The 20,050-nt window shown below is 39.2% G+C and overlaps 1 protein-coding gene across 1 annotated transcript in view; it reads left to right on the forward strand.

The window, feature by feature from the left end:
* The first annotated feature begins 4,972 nt into the window (after positions 1-4,972).
* The window catches only part of SMG1 (SMG1 nonsense mediated mRNA decay associated PI3K related kinase), a 100,492-nt gene continuing 85,414 nt past the window's right edge, over positions 4,973-20,050 (forward strand). The window contains exon 1 of the mRNA XM_028529281.2: positions 4,973-5,099. Coding sequence (XP_028385082.1) covers positions 5,014-5,099 — 86 coding nt within the window. The 5' untranslated portion in view covers positions 4,973-5,013. The remainder of the gene's footprint in view (positions 5,100-20,050) is intronic.

Below are 20,050 nucleotides of genomic sequence, written 5' to 3' on the forward strand. Positions count from 1 at the left end.
CATATTTTCCTGATTTTATTAAAAATTCTTCATAAATATAGTTTTAATGGTTGTAGAAAATTCTAACTATGAATATACTATTTCCTAATCAGTTTCCTATTGTTGGACATTTTTATCACTATTAATGAGTAAAACTGAGATTAATACTTTTCTATTAATCTTAGTCCTTATTTTAGTTAATTTCCATTTCATCCCTCCCATTAACAGCTACTTTCCAGTGCTTATTCTGGGTCAGGTGCTGTGCTATGTACTGGGGATCAAAAGGGTAGAAGTGGGATAGGTGTGAACTTTGCTTCCACAGGCAGAGTTCACATCCTAAGGGTGTGACAGATGAAAAAACCTTAAACTTGCAGACAGTGGTAGATGCTACCAAGGAAAGAAGTAGTGTGTGTATCAGATTACCTGGAAAGGGTACTGACCAGCTTTTAGGGGCTGGGAGGTCAGGGAAATCCTCTTAGAAAAATTGGGATGGGCCATGGAAAGCTGCTGGGACTAGGGTGAGGCAGGGTTGGCACTTGCACAACCCTGAGAATGAGTGCTTCCTTGAATTTGGCACCATAAGCAATTAACTCTCATCCTAACTAGAGGAGGAGCTGTCACACCCACGACGGTTTCAAAAGCCCTACAGGAAGAACTCTATGGTTATAACAGCACCCCCACCTGCAACTTCCTCTTCCCCTCTATAAAAAACTTCTTCTCCTTTGATTTCCCCCAACTTGAACATGGCTTGCCATAGCTATACGTGCTGGCTTGCAATTCTTCCCCACCCCCATGCCCACCCCCCAACTCCTCACCCCAAATAAATCCTTTTTGCTAAAGGATATCTTGGCTGCCTTTCTGGTGGTCAACACAACTCTGATGGCAATCATGTAGGAAAAGCATTCCAGGGAGAGGGAACAGCCAAGTGCAAAAGCCCAGAGGCTAGAGAGGCTTGGTGTGTTTCCGGAACAAAAATTGGTTCCTATGACCGGAGTGAAGTGGAGAAGTGCCAATGGAACCACTGATACAGAACTACCAAAAGGAATGAAAAAAAATGTTTGAAAGTTTTGAGACTTGATCATTTTTGATATATGTATTTTAAAGTATCCAAGTAGTTGCTGTGGGAGAAACTGAAATTTCAATTCTTTTCTTTCCAGTGGTTTAGAATTGTCTTTATAACCCACATATGTTGGGAAGTGAGGTTAGGGGAGGCACTGATAACATTTTCAGTGCTGAGGGGCTCGAAAGTGGTGTTTCTAAACTTTGGCTACATATTAGAATTCCCTGTGGAAGTCTTAAAAAATATTGATGCCTGGGCCCACCCTGAGAGATTTGGATTTAATTGGTCTGGGGTACAGTTTAGGTGTAGGGATTTTATTGTGAAGACAAAATTGAGACCTATCTTTAGTATCCTGATCTGGGTATGACCTGCTGTGGGATATTTGCAGTGTAGGAGAAATCAGCTTTTACAGGCTCTGTGACAAGTCTGGATTTTATTCTAAGACGAATGGGAAGACCTTGATGTGTCTTAAGTAGGATGGTGACATGATCGGATTTTAGTATATGTGCTGCTGAAGCAAGCATGATCTGATTTTTATTTTAAGAAAATCACTTTGGCTGCAGTGTGGCAAATTTTTTTAGGGTAGATTCCCAGAAGTGAAATTACTGGAGGAAGTGGTATTAACAATTTTAAATCTTTGGATACACACTGTTAAATTGCTTTCCAGGAAGTTGCTGCCAAATTACACCTATCTTCTGTGTCCTTATACCATCCCTTTGCCAACACTGAGTATATTTAATGATTTCTATGTGAGAAGTACAAAAAGCAATAATAAATATGCCTTAGCTGGTGTGGCTCAGGGGATTGAGCCCTGGTCTGTGAACCAAAGGGTCACTGGTTCGATTCCCAGATAGGGCACATGCCTGGGTTGCAGGCCAGGTCCCTAGTTGGGGATATGTGATAGGCAATCACACATTGATGTTTCTCTCTCTCTCTTTCTCCCTCCCTTCCCCTCTGTCTAAAATAAATGAATAAAATCTTTAAAAAACAGATGATATCTTTAAAAAAGATTAAAAATAATAAGAAGCATTTGAGCAACTGGCTACAACCCCTGGCAGTTACTTTTTTTTCTCCTTCATTGGACATATATTGTCCAAATAACTATGTGTTTCAGTAAAGTTGTAGATTTAATTTTTAGTGATCATTTATTGATTATTGTTTGGCAGACACTGTGCGAATTATCAATACTTTACATGCAATATTTCTATTAATCCTCTCAACATCCTTAGGGGGTTGGCACTGCTGTTATTATCTCCATTTTAAAACATTTTCATTTTACTAATTGATTTTTAGAGAGAGGGGAAGAAAGTGAGAAAGAGAAATATATATTCATCATTCCACTTTTTATGTATTCATTGGTTGATTCTTATGCATGCCCTGACCAGAGATTGATTCTGCAACTTTGGCATTTCTGGACTCTGCTCCAGCCATCTGAGCTACTTGGCCAGGGTATTATCATTTCCATTTTACAGATGAAAAACTGAGGCACCATGAGAGTCAGGAGGTTGCCAACACTCCTTCAGTTTTTAAGTGGAGAACTTACAATGTGAACCCAGAGTCCTTCCTCAAATTACTCTGCTGTTGTTCTGTAATTGGAAAGGTTAGAAGACTCCTGTAATTTTTCTCAGGGGTCTAAAGTTCTGGTAATATTCTTCTGCAAATTATTTTGGAATATGAATAATGGACATGATTTGGTCACTGAATCATTTTTACAATCAACTATTTAAAAAAGTAAAAATGATTTCTCAGCCACATCATCCATTTGCTCATGGGTCTGAAGGTTCCAAACAAGAGGGGAGCATCAAAAGGAAAGGATCTGAGGGAAATATCAAGGACATTTGGAATTTAAAATTAAGAGAAGGCTTTGGGAGGGGGGACTTTATAGTCAGATAGCAAGGAAGGCTTGCATGGTGGTGGAGAGAGGGCAAACCTAAATATTTTAGTTATTTCTTATAATAAACCTATCTTTCTGAGCCCTACTTCCAGAGTTACTTGAGGACAGGAATTGAGCCTTGACCAGTGTCCCTGATCCCAACTGTTTGATTAACAGATGCTCAATAAAATTTACTGAATGTTGAATGAAAGAATAAATCATGATTAGGCTGTACATTAAAATCATGCTTGAGGATAATGTATTCATTCTTGCTTATGTAATTAAATATTAACTACAAATATACAAAACCAAAATATCCTGTGTCAAGAATAACAGTCTTCCAGAGAAGACCATATTAATGAGGGGACCCTAATCTCGGGGACTTGATTCAAGAGGAACTTTTTCTCTTCAAAGAAGAATAGGGAAGAGGAAATGGTAAACAGAAGAAAGGACACTTTTTTTTTTTTACAACTGATAGGCCCCTTTCTCATGTCCTCCCTATCAGCACGAGAAAGGTGGGAAAGTATGGAACTACTAGGGCAAATTTCAGAATAGAGTATGTACATGTACATTATATCCCTCTTAACTTGGTGTGTTATTTTTTTACAAATGTGGGTGACCATGCTTGGGTCTGACCTAGTGGGAATTTCTTCATTGAGTTAGATATCAGCTCCAGCTCAGAGCAGGAGTTTCTTTTCTCCTGAAATGGGGAGATGGGGAGGACTCATTTGAAAATCTAACTTCCCATCCTTTACAATTGGCAGGATCCCAGATAGCGAGCAGTTGGTGGGGATAAAGCAAGGAGCAGAAGGGTGACAGGTATGTGTGTGGAGATATCAAAGTTTCTCATAATCTTCAGACACTTTTGGTAATAATTTTAAATTACACAAAGACTCTTTCTTCAAAAACAATAGGCTAAAACCCTCTGGACAGATAAGGTTAAGACCCTTTAACTATTCTCCCAAAGTCAACTCCAGTTACCCGTTTGATATGAATCTTGCCCACCTTTTCTTTCTGTGTCAGCATCCACAGTATGTATTAGGTGCTTTTGTAAACAAAGTCTTCTAAGGAGACTGTGTGTGTTGGGGTGTGGGGCTGGAAAGTGCTCAGGTTTGTCCCACTCTAGCCAACCTCTTTCTGGCGGGGAAGATGGACAAGTACAAGGGTGAGAGGATTTCAAGTTACAATTCACGATGTGCGGATGGATTGGTGATCACTTTCCTCTCTCCCTCCATTCAGTGTAGTTTTTCACAATGTGAAGAAATGGTCAAGAAATAGTGTGCCCAAGCAGGGCACACTAAGGGTGGTGGCCGGGTAGGTCGATATCCACTCCCTTTTTTCAAAAATTATTTTTATTTTTCACCATACATGGTGGAGGCGGTGGGCGCACGTGAACCCTGAAAGCGCGCACGCACACCCCAAGTCCTGGATTGGATGCTTGTTTACCCCTGACTGCCCGGCCCTCGAGGGTCAGGTGGTTTCCGAGGCGTGCTGGGACAGGGTGCGTGTAGGGTTGGTAGCGGAGATCCCCTCTCCCAGGAACCCTCGCGGCGGGTCCCGGACTTCGGCGCGTTTTGCGGGAAGTACAGGCGAGCCCTGGGCGCAGGAGGGCAGTCCTATCGCCACGCCCACCTGCCCCGCCCCCTCGCCCGGCCCCGCCCCTGTGCCCTGCCTGGGCGGGCGCCGGCTTCGCTTCTCGCTCCCAGCATGCCGTGCGGCAGCGGCGGCGCGGCGGGCGGAGTCGGGAGGCGGGGAAGCTGTAGCTGTAGGAGCGTAAGGAGGTGCTGCCACCGCTTCCTCCTCGCTGTCCTCCTTCTGGGCCCCGGCGTCGCGGGCCGCGCACGGGCCTGGAAGAGACGTCGACTCCCCTTCTTCCACCTCCCTTTCGCCGCGCTGCTCTCGCCTCCTCGTTCTACGCTGCGGGCTCAGGCGGAACCCGGAACGGCCGACTGCCTCCCCCGCCCTCCGCCGCCGCCTCCTCCTCCTTCTCGGTTTCCTCTTCATCTCCGGGCCGGAGCGGAGTCTGGGCGGCGATCGGTTCGGGCGGCGACTCGCGCTTCTTCGGGCGGCGGCGCTTGGCCATGTCGTGTCGGGGAAGGTAATGAGCCGCAGAGCCCCGGGGTCTCGGCTGAACAGCGGCGGCGGCGGCACCAAGTACCCGCGGAGCTGGAATGACTGGCAACCCAGGTGGGTGAGCCGGAGCCCAGCCCGCTACCCCGAACCCCTCGGCCCCGCCTCAGGCGGGCCGAGGCCTAAGGCCGCTGGGCTGGAAGGCGCGGCCTAGGCCCTTTACCCCCCCGGGAACCGGGCGCGGCTTCCTGGGTCTCCTCCCGCCCCGGCTCGGGGAAGGCGGCTACTGGAGGCTAGGCCTAAATGTCTCCTCTACACCCGGGGCTGGGACCCTGAGCGCCCGGCGGAGGCACTGGCCTAGGAATTGGTTCTAGAGTGGTGAAGAAAAGGGCGTGATGATGGGGACACTTTCTAGTTACCATCTTCCCCCTTGTTTGGGATAAGAGTTGAGGGACCCTGATAGTTCAGGACCCTCTCTGTTACCCTTTCACTTCCTTGGTCTCGCGCCCTCTCAGCTCCCATGTGAAAGACTTTAACTGTGATTGCTTCTCTGACCCCTTCCCCACGTGTTAACACTTAAAAAAAAAACACCACCATCCGACTCTTAAGGATTTTCTTTGACTTTAGGCTGGATAGTTGTGGAGCACGAGATGAGACTGGAAATATATTACTGGGGCCGACCCACTGTGGTCCTGGGAAATGAAGTTTTCACAAGTGCAGGGGCAGTTACCCTGGTGGAGAGCAGTTCATACCTGGCCATTCACTTTAGTACAGTTTCCTCTAGAATGGAGGATTTGCTCTCAGATCGGTTTGGGGCCTGGTTGGTATGGATATAATAAGTAGGAGCATCAACTTAAAAAAAAGTGATGGTGTCTTTCTGATTAATCGTGGGGCAGTTGTGCTTAATTCCGTACTGATTTATTTTTACCTCTCTTAGTAAGTGCTTGTAATATTCAGAGACTATTTAAAATTTAGCCTGGTGCCTAAAACTCCCTAAATATGTATATTTTAGGATTATTGATTCATGGAGCATTCATACTTTGAAGCGTACTTGCATTATGATTGTCCAGGAACTGACCAAATACATGTAAGACACACAGGTAGTTGGGATAACTTTTTCTTCCTGATGTTAATTCCAGCAGTGTTTGGAAAGAAATAATTTGGTAAACTGTTAGTGCTTAACATTTTAACACTTGATAAAAAAAAATCAAAAGAATCTCTTGGCTAATGGGTGGTGTGCATCGTGTTCGATTTAATATGCCTTGCCAAATCCAGTGAGAACTGATGTGTATAACTAGATGTCTTTAAAAGTTGATGTCTAAATTTAGAATTAAGATGTTATTTAGTTTTTAAAAAAATGTTTGAAAACAGTCAGGTAGGGTTTGTGAGTGCCTTAAATAAAATCAGTTGACTAGCTCAAATATTTTTATCTGTAATTGCCATTTTTCATTCTTTTGTACTTTGGTTGAAATGTGTAATTTTTTGCATCTGAGGAATTGGATGATAAATGGATGTGAATTTGACATTTGAGAGCTCTTCTTTGACATTGGGTTTCTCATTATTTTTCAGTATTGTGGTCAGCATATATAAAATAATTTAATATCCTTTTAGAATACTATATGAAGTACCCTTCTCAAAGATCCTAGAGCTTTTGGAAAAGAATAACTTGTAGCTTGTAATTCTAATGGAGTAGCTGGGGGCACCTGCTGGGGTTGCCTGACTTTTATTTGAGAGATATGAAGCAAAATAGTTATGGATATGTATGTGCATTATTAATATTATCCATGTTTCCTTTTTAAAAATAATTTTTACTTATTGATTTCAGAGAGAGAAGAAAGGAGAATGATTGTTGTTCCACTTTATGCATTCATTGGTTTCCTCTTGTGTGTGTGCTGACTGGGAATTGAACCTGCAACCATGGTGTATCAGGATATACTTGAACCAACTGAGCTACTCTGCTGGGGCCCCTTGTTAATTCTTATGTTTTTCTTTCTTTGTTGTTGTTTTAGGATCTTATTTATTTTTAAAGATTGGGGAGGGAAGGGAGAAAAGGGGAGAGAAATATCAATGTTGTGTGAGAGAAACATCAGTCCGTTGTTTGACTTACACTTCCAATGGGGGTGAAACCCAGGCATGTGCCCTGACCAGAAATTGAACCATTGACCTTTTGGTGTGCAGGACAGTACCCAACCTACTGAGTTACACCAGTCAGGGTCCCATCGTTTCTTTTTAAAAGTGCTTTATTTCTTGGCTTTTTGTGGGGTGGGGTGACCCAGAGTTGGGGGGGATGTAGCTTTTTTTGAAGCTATGCTCTGTCTCAGAACTTAGCGTAGGTAGACAGATACTAGAAGATATACTTACATGGAGTAGCACTTGCTTAGGATATTGAAGTACTTGACTTTTTTGTGGAAGAGGGAGCAGAGAAGTATAGACAATACCCCATAACTTTATTTGCATGATCACTTCAGTTGTTTTGTTTTAATTAAAAAACCTCAGTTATTAGCCAGGTCATAAACTTTCTAAGTTAAATTTGAGGTTGTTCTGTCCCCACTTCAGTTCAGGAAAGGTGACAGTCTCCAGTTAACTGACAGAGTGGAGCTTGATCTTCCCTCTTGTTTAAATGTGTTTTATTTTTTTAAACATCTTCAAATGCAGGTAGATTCCTGTGGTTCATTTGAACCATTTTGGTTTTTTAAAAGATTTTTTGCCTTTCTGTACCATTCCTCCTTTGCTTTCTTTGGTTCTATTTCCTAAATATAGGTGTTTGAAAAAAGTAAAATTTAAAAAAGTGTTATTTGTTGGTTTCTTTTAGTCAGTCTCGAAACCTACTGTTGAATCAATCATGGCCACACATGATACTTCACACAGGATATTGACAGGAAGTGTTCCATGTGGCTAAATAGACTAGTGTCTTATGGGAGCAGAGCAAGCCCACATTCCCTAGAAGCACACCTTAACAGAAAGCATTTATCTAGTACTGGATTGTAGTCTTCCTTTCTATTACTGTACTCTCAAAATTTAAGAATGATTAGGCAAATTTTTAAAAAATCATTGCCACTAGCCAAAGCCTTTCTTTTTTTTCACTTTATTTTGGGAAGTAATCAGTTGTACCAATCAAGATAGAGATCAGAATGATTTGTTTTAAAATTAAATGTGTAATTATTATGCACTTTAGTGTTCCAAATGACATGATGAATTTGACATTGAAATCAAATAAAGATTAGTTCAACAAGAGGAAGCATTCAAGTCAACAGAAAATAAATAGATTTTACTTATACACTTAGGAATCTTAGGACTTTATTCGTTTAACAGATATATACTGAGTATCTTACAGGGCCCAGTATAGAATCTTTCTACAATTCTGAAAGGATGAAAATGTATATTAAAACCAGCTTCTATTTTTTTTTTTGGTAAAATCTACACAGATTAAAGTTTTCAAAAGTACAGATACCTTTATTCTCTGTTGTCATAGACCAAAGGACAAGGAAGAGGGCTATGAGATCATGTAGAAAAGCTGGGAACTAATGTCTGACATTGTAAGAAGCTGGATTTTTGCAGTCAGAGTTGTCTATTGAGCCTTTTATGAGTCTGTACTGTAATGTCCATAGATACCTAATATAGTAAACTGCATAGGAATTACATATAACTGTAAGTAGAGCTTTAAATAGAATTTAATGATTGCCAATTCTGTACCACAGATTTCCAAGCACACTAAAGTTTTTCAGATAGAATGTGTATGGGTGTTTAATTTGGGGGAGAAAGTTTATTTTTTCCATTATAAAATACATGTATTATTTATGAAACAATTGGCAATTGTATCTTTAAATTGAACCTTTTCCCCCTTCTGGTTTGGTTCCTTTATAGATTGGGAGTCTAACTGAGGGTCGTTTTTGGTGTTTTGTTTTGTTTTGTTTTTTTGGTAATAGATTTTGAAATACTCTTAATTCATTGAAAATATTCCAGTTCAAGAAATACTGATGCTTTAGGGATTTTTATGACTAATAGAGAAGGTTGTAGTTAGTTTGGCAGATAAGAAAGGACTTTGTAAAAGGTAAAGCATTATATGGGTATTGATTGTGATGTAATTCTTGGTATAGTGATTTTTACATGTGATTAACAGAGTTTAAAACCTGGAAAGTCAGCCCTGGGTGGTGTGGCTCAGTGGATTGAGTGCTGACATGGTAACCAAAGGGTTGCTGGTTTGATTCCCAGTCAGGGCACATGCCTGTGTTTCAGTCCATGTCCCAAGTAGGAGGTGCGTGAGAGGCAAGCCCACATTGATGTTTCCCTCCCTCTCGTTCCTTCCTTCCTCTCTCTAAAAATAAATAAGATCTTAAAAAAACAAAAACAAACAAACCCTGGAAAGTCAGGAGGAAAAGCTGTGGTTGAGTGGGGAGGATCAGTGAGCCATGAAATTGAGCTCTACTATTTTGACGGTAAATAGTGTGTATATGGGGCATGGTGAATCTTTAAAAAAACGACAAAACAAACAAACAAACAAAAACAAACCAAAACGAAAAAACCCAGAAGAAAGTAGAGGGATGGCAAAATGTAAGTTGTTTGTATTTCTAGTTTGCTCAGAAGGAAGGGTACTTCTGAGGAGTGACACAAGTAAGAGATAAAGGTCCAGAGTTGGATTGGAACTGGATGGTAGACCTTGAATCATAGTTTAAGTGTATATATTTGGAATGACTTTAGGGAACCATTGACGTTTTACCAGCAGGAAAGTGGCATGATTTAGGAAGATTAAAATTAATTGGGGTGTGTGTGTGTGTGTGAGAGACACACACACACACACACCACAGTAGGAGGCAATTGGCAAATAATCTAAACAAGAGACTGCTAAAACCTGACTATTCTGTTCATAATTCATGATTTTAATTCAGACAAAAGTTTTCAGCCCAATATATGGGAATTTTCATAAGCAAAAGTTGGTCATTTGTTATCTGGTTTTGATTTTGAGGATGATCACTAAAGCACTTTTTTTTCTGCTCACACTTTAGTTCAGGTGAGGACACTTAACATTGTATGGAATAGTCATACACATACAATGGAGTGGGGTCCATGGTGTCTTTTAGGAATATTGAATTCTCACAACTTTTTAATTTAGGATTTTCTTCCTTCACTGCCTAGTGTATAGTAGCACTTGCTTACTTGCTTTTCTTTCCCTATTCTAACCGCCTAAAATAAATCCGTAGGGCTCATTTTAGAGGACTTCGATTTGTGGATTCACACAAACTATTATTTGTGTGGTTTCTCCTTGTATTGCTGTTATTTTGGTTACTTGTCTTTGGCTGGCTTAAAGTATTCTTCGAACCTATTTTATTTTGAGGACTACAAAATAAAACACGCCCCTCCCCCCCACACACACCTGTAGTATAGAGTGCTAACATTAAAATTTAGAGTGTTAACTGTTAAATTCCTATAGTTTTTTGATGTAGAGACGTTTGTGTTTTTAAAATACATCTACTCCATCTTGTATTAGTTGAGTGTAGTTTTCTTCTTAGAATTCTTTTTTGAATTCCATTGTGTTACTTTTTTTAGATAAAATTTACATATGTTTAGTTCTTAAATTCAGTGTAACCATAACCCTAATTAAGGTGCAGATACATAATGACTTTTTAGTTTGGTTATACTCCCATCCCCTTCACAGCCCCCAAAAAACCATCAGTGGAGCATATAGGTAGATTTTGCCTTAATTTGTTTTTTTTGCAGGAAGAAAATCTTTGAATATTATCTATAATTTATTACCAACCTAATGATTTCTGAGGATTGACAACGGTTTTGTCTTCAACATATTTCTTTCATTCCTCTTTTGCTGTAAACATACTTTATTGGGATATTTGAAGATCCCTGTGAAATCAATTTCAAAAGATGGATCTGCTGTTAACCTTTACAGGCATTTATGTCCTGGGAACACAGAGCTCCTCTGCTTGGCTGCGTTTATTTCTATGAGCTACAAGTTCATGTATTAATATCTTTCTCTACTCTCTCCATGCCTACTTTTGCTTAGCTTTTGTTTTTCATACACTCAGCAGTATAATAACCCTTGTGCTTTCCTTAAGACTCCTACCATGCTACCTCTGTCCTCAGTTATCCCTATCCTTTCTGAATCTTGCAACAAATCTACAATAAAAACTAGCTGCATATCACTTCAATGATTGATCTCTTGTTCCCCAATTAGTTTAAGTCCCTAAGGGCTGAACAGAGCCATATGCTCCCCTTCTTCTTTGTTTTTCTTGCCCCAAAGCACCCCTCAAGCTCTTTTCTGCCTTAGGGAGTTTCCATGTCCTGTTGTTGCTGCATGCTACTGCACAGCTTGCTGATCTTGGAGTATTTGACCTGGGGTACTCACATGCTGTCTCAACCTAAATGTTACTCCTTAGGGAGAAGAAGCAGTGTTCTCTTAACACTTCACTGTGGGTTTTTAAAAAACATTTTTGTTGTATTGATTTTAGAGAGAGTAAGGAAGGGAGGGGAGGAGGGAGACAAACATCCATTTGTTGTTCTACTTACCTATGCATTCATTGGTTGCTTCTTGTATGTGCCCTGACCGAAGACGGAGCCTGCAACCTTGGCATATTGGGACAATGCTCTAACCAACTGAGCTACCTGGCCAGGGCTGAGTTTTCTTCATAGCACTTACTACTACCTGAAATTTTCATTTATCTTCCCCAGTAAAACATAACCTTTGTATGTGCATGCACTCCCTACTATAGTGGGAGTGCATGCACACTTGACCAGAGCGTCAAATAATGTACACTCTATTGTGTGTATTTCTATTTTCCTTAAGCAGGTACTTGAAAATAGAATTCTGCAAGTTTGTTTCTGCATTTGGAGTTAACTTCAAAGTTTACAACACTTTTACTGTAGGAGGCATTTTGAGAGGAACTGTTCATTGTACAGCAAGCAGCCTGGTTAGCCTGAGACAGCAACTTAAATAAACTGATTGAACAGATTCAAAGGGACAGTGTTCTAGTGGAAGTGAGGTGGCCAGATCTTTTATAGAAGAGAGAATATGGACATTGAAGAGTCGTTAAGTTTTATGCATTTTGAAAAAGTACCTTGCTCTCATATTTAAAATTCTTTTACACATTATCTTATCCTGTGTCTCTATCATATCTACTTGTACATTCTTTAAATAATCTAATCACTTAAAAGTTAAGCACAGGGTTGAGCTTTCTGGCATTCCATCAGGTGACAGGAGGAAACAAATTTCTTGCCAGTTGTCTGCCTGCTGATTAGGGAATGACAGAAACCCAAGATTTCCAGATTCAACAGATTTCTAAACAGTGAATTACTTAACTGTATTAATCTTTATATCCTTCCAAAAAAGGAAATTGTATTCCTGTTACAAATGATTGCTTTGGAGGTTAATGTTGTTACTTATGTTTTTATTCATAATATGTCTAGGACCTCATGTTTATTACTTAAAAACCATTTACAGACTTTCTGTATTATTTTAAAAAACTTTTTCAGAGAGGTTTCTGGTATCAGAATTGTAGTTTTATGTTTTTTTGGCATGGAACTTCTTAAGTTATGCTATTTCTTCAGTTATAAATAAGAGGCACTACTTTTTTCCTTTATCTTACTTTTTATCATAATAAAGAACTTCAGCAGCATTCTTACAGGCCCTGTAGGGCAACAAGAAAATTGTTAATTACTCTGCAGTGGCCTGAGGTAATTGTATACTCATATATACTGAGGTCTGTCCAGAAAGTATCCAGCCACACGCGATGAAAAAGACATTTATTAAAGAAAATACAAGAAACATTGTACATAGGACAGTGATGCCTCCATCTCCTTCAATGTGTAGGTACCTTGGGACCTCAGAGTTCTCTCATTGCCTCTTCCACTGTTCAAAACACTTGGCAAAATCCTTTGTTGGAATCACCATCAGCTGCTCCATTGTATTTTCCTGTAAGTCATTGATGATCTGAAATCTCTTCCATTTGAAAGGTGATTTTAGTTTTGGGAAAACCCAGACATTTCAGGGCACCAAATCTGGGATGTAGTGGGGGCTGAGCCACCTGGGTAATTTGATATTTTGGCAAAAAACTCTGCATGAGATGTGATGCACAAGAGGGCATGTTGTTGTGATGAAGCTGCCAATCATCAGTTGCCCATACCTGCTGTCATTTTTGTCATACTGCATCTCTCAACCAATGAGGAACATTGAGTAGTACTCCTTTTTAGTTGGTTGGCCTGGAACAGTATACTTGTGATGGACAATGCCTTCCCAGTCAAAAAACACAGTTAACGTGGTTTTGATCTCAGTGTGGCTTTGCTGCACCTTCTTCAGGTGTGGAGAACTAGATGACTTCCATTGGGACAACTGGCCCTTCGTTTCTGGGTCATATCTGTAGTCTGGTTGTTAACTACCTTCTTGAGAAAAATCTGGTTCATTGGTAGCGGTTTGAATCAAGTCATTAGCAACTGCAGCATGATGTTCCTTCTGCACTGGTAGGAGAAGCCATGGAGTGAATTTTGCCACTACATATTTCAGGCCAAGAGCTTACGTCAAAATCTTGGACTCAGTCACTTTTTGGAATCCCCAGATCATCTTCTAGTTCTTGCATTGTCAGTCGCAGATCTTTGTTCATTGACATGCATACACATTCAACATTCTCAGGTGTACTGCTTGTTGCAGGACTTCCAGAAAGTGGATCACTTTCAGCATACTCTCTACCATCTTTGAAGTGTTTCTGTCACACTTTTATTTGGGCTTCATTCATTGCATTGTCCCCAAAAGCCTTCTGATTCATCCAAATAGTTTATGTGAAGGACTGTTTAGGCTTAACACAATTTTTTTTTCTTTTTTCGTATTTTTTTAAAAAGTGTATTTTGTTAATTATACTATTACCATTGTCCCCATTTTTCTCCCCTTTATACCCTTTTGTACAGTACCCCCTTCCCTCTAGCATTCCGCCTTAGTTCATGCCCTTAGTTTATGAGTCGTACATATAAGTTCTTTGGCTTCTTCATTTCCTATCCTCTTCTTAACCTCTCTGTGTATGTTGTACCTACCAATTATGGCTTCTTATTCCCTGTACCTTTCCCTCATTTTCCCCCTCCCACTCCCCACTGATAACCCTCCAAGTGATCTCCATTTCTGTGATTCTGTTCCTGTTGTAGTTGTTTACTTAGTTTTTGTTTTTATTTTTTAGATGCTGTTGTTGATAGTTGTGAGTTTTTTGTCATTTTACTGTTTATAGTTTTGACCTTCTTTTGTTTATATGTGTCCCTTTAACATTTCATATAATAAGGGCTTAGTGATTATGTGAAGTCCTTTAACTTTACCTTGTCTGGGAGGCACTTTATCTGCCTTTCCATTCTAAATGATAGCTTTGCTGGGTAGAGCAATCTAAGTTGTAGATCCTTGCTTTTCATGACTTTCAATACTTCTTTCCAGCCCCTTCTTGCCTGCAAGGCTTCTTTCGAGAAATCAGCTGATAGTCTGATGGGAACTCCTTTATAGGTACCTGTCTCCTTTTCTCTTGCTGCTTTTAAGATTCTTCTTTATCTTTAATCTTGGGTAATTTAAATATGTGTTTCTTGGTATGTGTCGTCTTGTATCCAACTTCTTTAGGACTCTCTGAGTGCCCTGGACTTGCATGTCTAGCTTCTTTGCCAGATTGGAGAAGTTTTCCCTCATTATTTTTTCAAATAAGTTTTTAATTTCCTGCTCTTCCTCTTCTCCTGGTACCCCTGTGATTCTGATTTTGGAATGGTTAAAGTTGTCCTGGAGGTTCCTAAGCTTCCCCTCATTTTTTGGAATTCTCGTTTCTTCCTTCTGTTTTGGTTGAATGTTTATTTCTTCCTTCTGCTCCAAACTGTTGATTTGAGTCCTAGTTTCCTTCCCTTCACTGTTGGTTCCCTGTATAGTTTTCTTTATTTCACTTTGCATAGCCTTCACTTCTTTTTTTTTTTTTTTTGGTCCATACTCAATTATTTCTGTGAGCATCCTGATTACCAGTGTTTTGACTCTGCATCCGATTGGTTGTCTGTCTTCTCATTGCTTAGTCCTTTCTCTACAGTTTTGATCTGTTCTTTCATTTGAGTCATATTTCTTTGTCTTCGCACATCTGTTACATTGTAAAGGGCAGATCCTTAGGTATTTGCCAGGGCAGGGCAACCCACTTCCTTGTGTTGTAGCATTGTGTGTGGGGTAGGTGCCAGAGAGGGAACAATGCCACTTGCATGGCTCTTGCCCTGCTTTCAATCACTTCACCTGCTTCCCACAAGTGAATTGTGCCCCTTTTGGTGCTGCCCTTGTTCTGATTTCCAGGTAGGTAGACTTGTGTATGTTCTAGGACCCCGTGGACCCCTCCAACAGACTTTCCTGTGACTGCATCCCCACAGATTTTTATAGCTAGAGGTTTTGACGCTTTATTTTCCCTGCACTGGAACCCTGGGTTGCGTGGTCTGTCTTGCTCCCCAGTTGTTCCTCCCAGTTTATCTGAATGTGAATGTGGATTTCTTGGTTTGCCAGCCACTGCCTTGCTCTGCACGCTCTCTATCCTGGCTGCCAGTCTTTGTTCCTCTGATCAGTCTGGATGAGTGTTTCTTTAACTCCTTGGTTGTTGGACTTACATACAGTTCTGTTTTCTGGCAGTTCTGGTTGTGTTTGTTTTTAAATTGGTGGTTATCTTCTTATGGTTGTGCAAGGAAGCGAAGCGTACCAATCTACGCGTCCATTTGGCTGAACTTAACATAGAAGTTGATGTAGATTCATTGCTCCATTTGCTCAGTCACTTTGAATGCAACGGCCACACAGTACACATGCTCTGTCAGCAGCATCTACCGTGCCTTCTGACTAGTACAGTGAAGTCATCACTGTTCTCTCATGTGCATTCCAGCCCACTCTGTGGCTGTCAGATTACATCGATGTCATGCAAACCATTCTCGTTATATTAGTGGTGGGCTTTTTCTGGACAGATCTTGTATGTCCACAGATTTTTAAAAATTGTGAAACTAAATATTTACTAGATTTTTGTTTTTGGGTGGCATCCATTATACAATGGGGGACCCAAGGAAAACCAGAATTATCTTTTGGAGAGTGGGCCTCTTCTAGTACAGGCCTTCTCTGCTAGATGAGTGTTCTTGGACCCTGGCTGTATCAGTGTGCCAGCTGGCATTGTTATAAGAGGCTGCATTTGGCTTCAGGGATTTTTTTTTTTTTTAGATTCCTTCAACGCCTTTGTCCAGTTCATGATGGGTGATTTATGAGTGCATCTGCCCACACAGTGGTATGTGTTCAGTTTTTGACGAAGAAACGGCATGACCCCCATGCCCCACCATCTCTACTCACCTGATCTTGTCCTGAACAACTTTTATTTATTTCCCTGATGAAAAAAGTCCTCAAAGGGAAACATTTTGCTGATGTGGAAGAGGTGGAAAACCAAAAAGAAAAAATGGCAGAAGTGCTAAAAAGCATCAAAATAGACAAGTTCAAAAACTGTTCTGAGCAGTGGAAAAGTCTCAATAGTACATTGTATCAAATGGAGCATATTTTGAAGGTGACTGAAATTTAAACATTAAGAATAAATACACATTTTTTTTCTGAATAAATTCAGGGTTTTTTGGGATCCCTCCTCATTAATACCTTTTCTGTTGATTAGGGAAAAGACTCCACTAATAAATATGCCCTGCCCTTTAAGTGACATAGATTAGGTTTTTTCCTCCATATTTGACAGCATTGGCAACATATCATTTTTTTACTGAAGTTCTTTGAATATAAATGTTTTCCCTTTTATTTAAATTCATTAAAAGTTGTCTTTATTCTCTTTAGCATTTTAATCTGATTTTAAAAGAGGTGTATTCTATGTTTGAAATCTTAACTTTCATCTTGAAATACTTAGTTTTTTGAAACAATCCATTACTCCTGCTATTCAGTTTCTTGAGGGTCTCCTTGGTTTATATTCCTGATATGAACCCTTTCTTGTCTGAAAGGTAACACTTTATTTCCAGATTCTTTGTTTTGGTTCTAACCCTGGAAATCCAGATTCATTGCCCTAATGACAGATTCTGTGTTGGTGTGCGGGCTAAATTAAAAAAACTTTTTCTCCCACTGTCTAAATTCTTCTAGCTGGACTAATAATCACCGTAACAGAGAAATTAACAGGAAAAAAATCAAATTTTAATATGTGCACATGGGGAATTCACTTAAGCATGAAAATTGTAAAGACAGGCAAAATTGGGTGTATTTGTCTTTTTGGACAAAGGAGAAAGGGGGGTAGTGATGGGATTTTAAAGGAACTAGGCAATTTACAGGTAGTTGAGGAAGACAGAATGCTTCAGGTAAATTCTTATTTCAGTGGGACACAAGGGGTGATCTAGCTAACCAGGCCCCTGCTTGAAACCTTCCTATCTACCATACTTGATTTAAATTAAGCCAAGGTGAATAAGCTGAGATTTCTTTCCTGTAGCAGGTCTTTCTCTGAATCTTTTGGGCAGGAAAGTGGGAGAGTCTTTTGTTTCTTAGCAACCAACCACCTTAAAATCAGCATCCCAAAGGGCAAGACATTGGTCCCCTTCACTGACCTGTGAGATTTGCCAGAATTTAGACAGAAAATCCTATTAATTTGAGGAAAGACGTCAAACTTTCCATTGCCTTTATAGAATTGGACTATTTCCTGATTAGATTAAAAAGATCCAAAGATGACCCCTATCACATAGTATGGCACAATTGTATTAATATATATTTAATTAGAAAGCAAACACATCCTGGATTTTCTTTCCTAAAACTTTGGTGGTTTTTCTTGCTTGACTTATATTCTTTGGATAAACCTGAAGACAAATAAAAAAGTAGTAGACCCAGCAGCAGGACTGAAAACCTTGAGATTCAGTGTTTATTTTTTAGTTGGGTTTAAAGGAATCTAAAGACAGTTTGAATTGTTTTTGAATGACTTGAGTTACTATTCTGTTAAAAGTGATTAATTCTGTCATTATTTGAAATACTGATAGCATTTTAATAAGTGGAATCTTGTCCCTTTTCGGAAAATATTTTGAAATTAAAAATTAATTTAGGGTGTGTGTGAGGGATTACTAGTTGACTGACTATAAAACAAAGTTTTGTAAAAAAAAAAAAAGCCTTTTATTTAAAGTTGCCTATCTTGTATAGTTACTATAATGCTAATATTGGCAGTGTTTTTATTGTAATCTTATTGAGGATGTAACAATTACACCAGTAGTGCTCTTCTCCCCTTAATCCATTTAAAAGTTTTTTTTCTTTCTTAAGCAGACACCACGGTGTTTTAGATTCTTCTCTAAGGTGTGTTTATTTTTAAGAATGTGTGCATTTTTAGTATTGATCCTTCACAAATATTTATCTTAGGAAAGGCTGGTGTCATCAAAATAGCAGTGGACTAAGAATGGGAAGACAAAGGGCTTTTGTATTGGCATTACCAGCTGTCCCCCTAAGGAGGTCATTCTTGCCTTCCTAAGATGTAGAGTTAGAGTTGGTTAAAGATAAAGCTGGGAAAGTTACTTTCAAAACTGTTAAAGTGCTATACAAATGCTGATGTCACTACGTCTGACCAAATGTGGAATTTCATCTCTCTTCCTCAGAAAGTTTTAGAATTTCCTACAAATGTACATACTCATACTTGAGTTCAAATTTCATTTGTCTCTTCTAGAGTGAGTATGTGTGTAATAACTTCTAAAAATTTTATAATGTCTATATTGAATCTTAGAGTGTATGAGAGTGATGTGAATGGAAGCTCATAATTTTTAAATTTCTGTTAAGTATGGCATATGACATTTGTGTTATTGTTATATGCATACTTAAAAGAGATTTGGTGGAGATGCAGTTAATTGCCCTCTAGTATAGTAGTGGCTTTCTTTCTTCATTTTCTGCTCCATTAGACTATAAGCCTGTTTCAAGTTGGCTTATGAGGAATTTGACTATAGATCTGCATCATTTTTTATTTTTCTTTATTTTTTTTCTTCACACTTTTAAAACTTGATACCAGTTGAAATCCTGATCCAGCAAAAATAATCTTTGTGACTACATATATTGGAGGGCAGGAACAAATAAAATTAAATAGAGAGTAAGGGCAAACTAAAAGATAGTTTGTAGCTTTTTAAATTTTTATTATGTCTTTGAAATTTAAGAACTAATCCTTACAAGAACATTATGTACATGCTGCTTTGCTTTCTCCCAGCCCCAGTCTGTGTGTGTGTGTGTGTGTGTGTGTGTGTGTGTGTTTTAAAGGCAGTAGGGAAATGGACCCATGGAATCATGGAAAAGGTAATTCTCTGCCAGTCTCCTCTAAGCAAAGATAGGAACTAGTGAAATTTCATACCATTATACCACTATATATGTAGTATTAAGCTATCATGAGATTTTGGTACTATTTTACATTATGGCATTGTAAATTTTCTCAAAATGAGTAAATGATGTTTCCTAAGGAACTTGATATCTAGTTGTCTTTTGTTGTAAAAGGGAATTATAAAAGGTTCTTATTTTTAAACCATTTAAATCAATCTTATTAAACCATTTCCTATACAATATAAAAAAAGAAAAGATAGGGTTGATATAGATAGACCTTGTGCGTTTAAAATGGCTTAAGTGATGATTTTGAATTGTTCCATAGCTTTCTCAAACTTAAAGCTACTTTAAATACCTCAATGTTATTTCTGCCTACTGATGAGCACAATGGGAACATTGTTTCCTGGCCCTTGGTGCCTCTTGTATGTTTCAATAACTATAAAAACTCTCTTCATTAGTAAATTTTTCTATAGTTAGAATAGTGCGATTATTCTGAAAAGTATCTTTCTTTCCCAACTATTTGATATAGAAGATCATATCTTTTGAGATTTTTCTTTGAGACCTTTTTTATTTCTTTATGTTTTAGTGGTAGGAAGTGGCTATTTCATCACGGCCCCTAAAAGATATTCTAGTGCTTAGGTAGGAGGGTTCACCAAATGTATTTTACCTCTGATTACAGATAGTATGTTTTGTTACCAGTTTGTTGTTTTAGAGCATATTTCCTACCTCAGGATACCTAAGGAGATAGGTCCTATAGGAATGATTGAGGATGTTGAAAGGAATCAGAGTCCATGTA

The sequence above is a fragment of the Phyllostomus discolor genome, chromosome 3, assembly GCF_004126475.2.
Source record: "Phyllostomus discolor isolate MPI-MPIP mPhyDis1 chromosome 3, mPhyDis1.pri.v3, whole genome shotgun sequence".
In the NCBI taxonomy this organism is placed as follows: Eukaryota; Metazoa; Chordata; class Mammalia; order Chiroptera; family Phyllostomidae; genus Phyllostomus; species Phyllostomus discolor.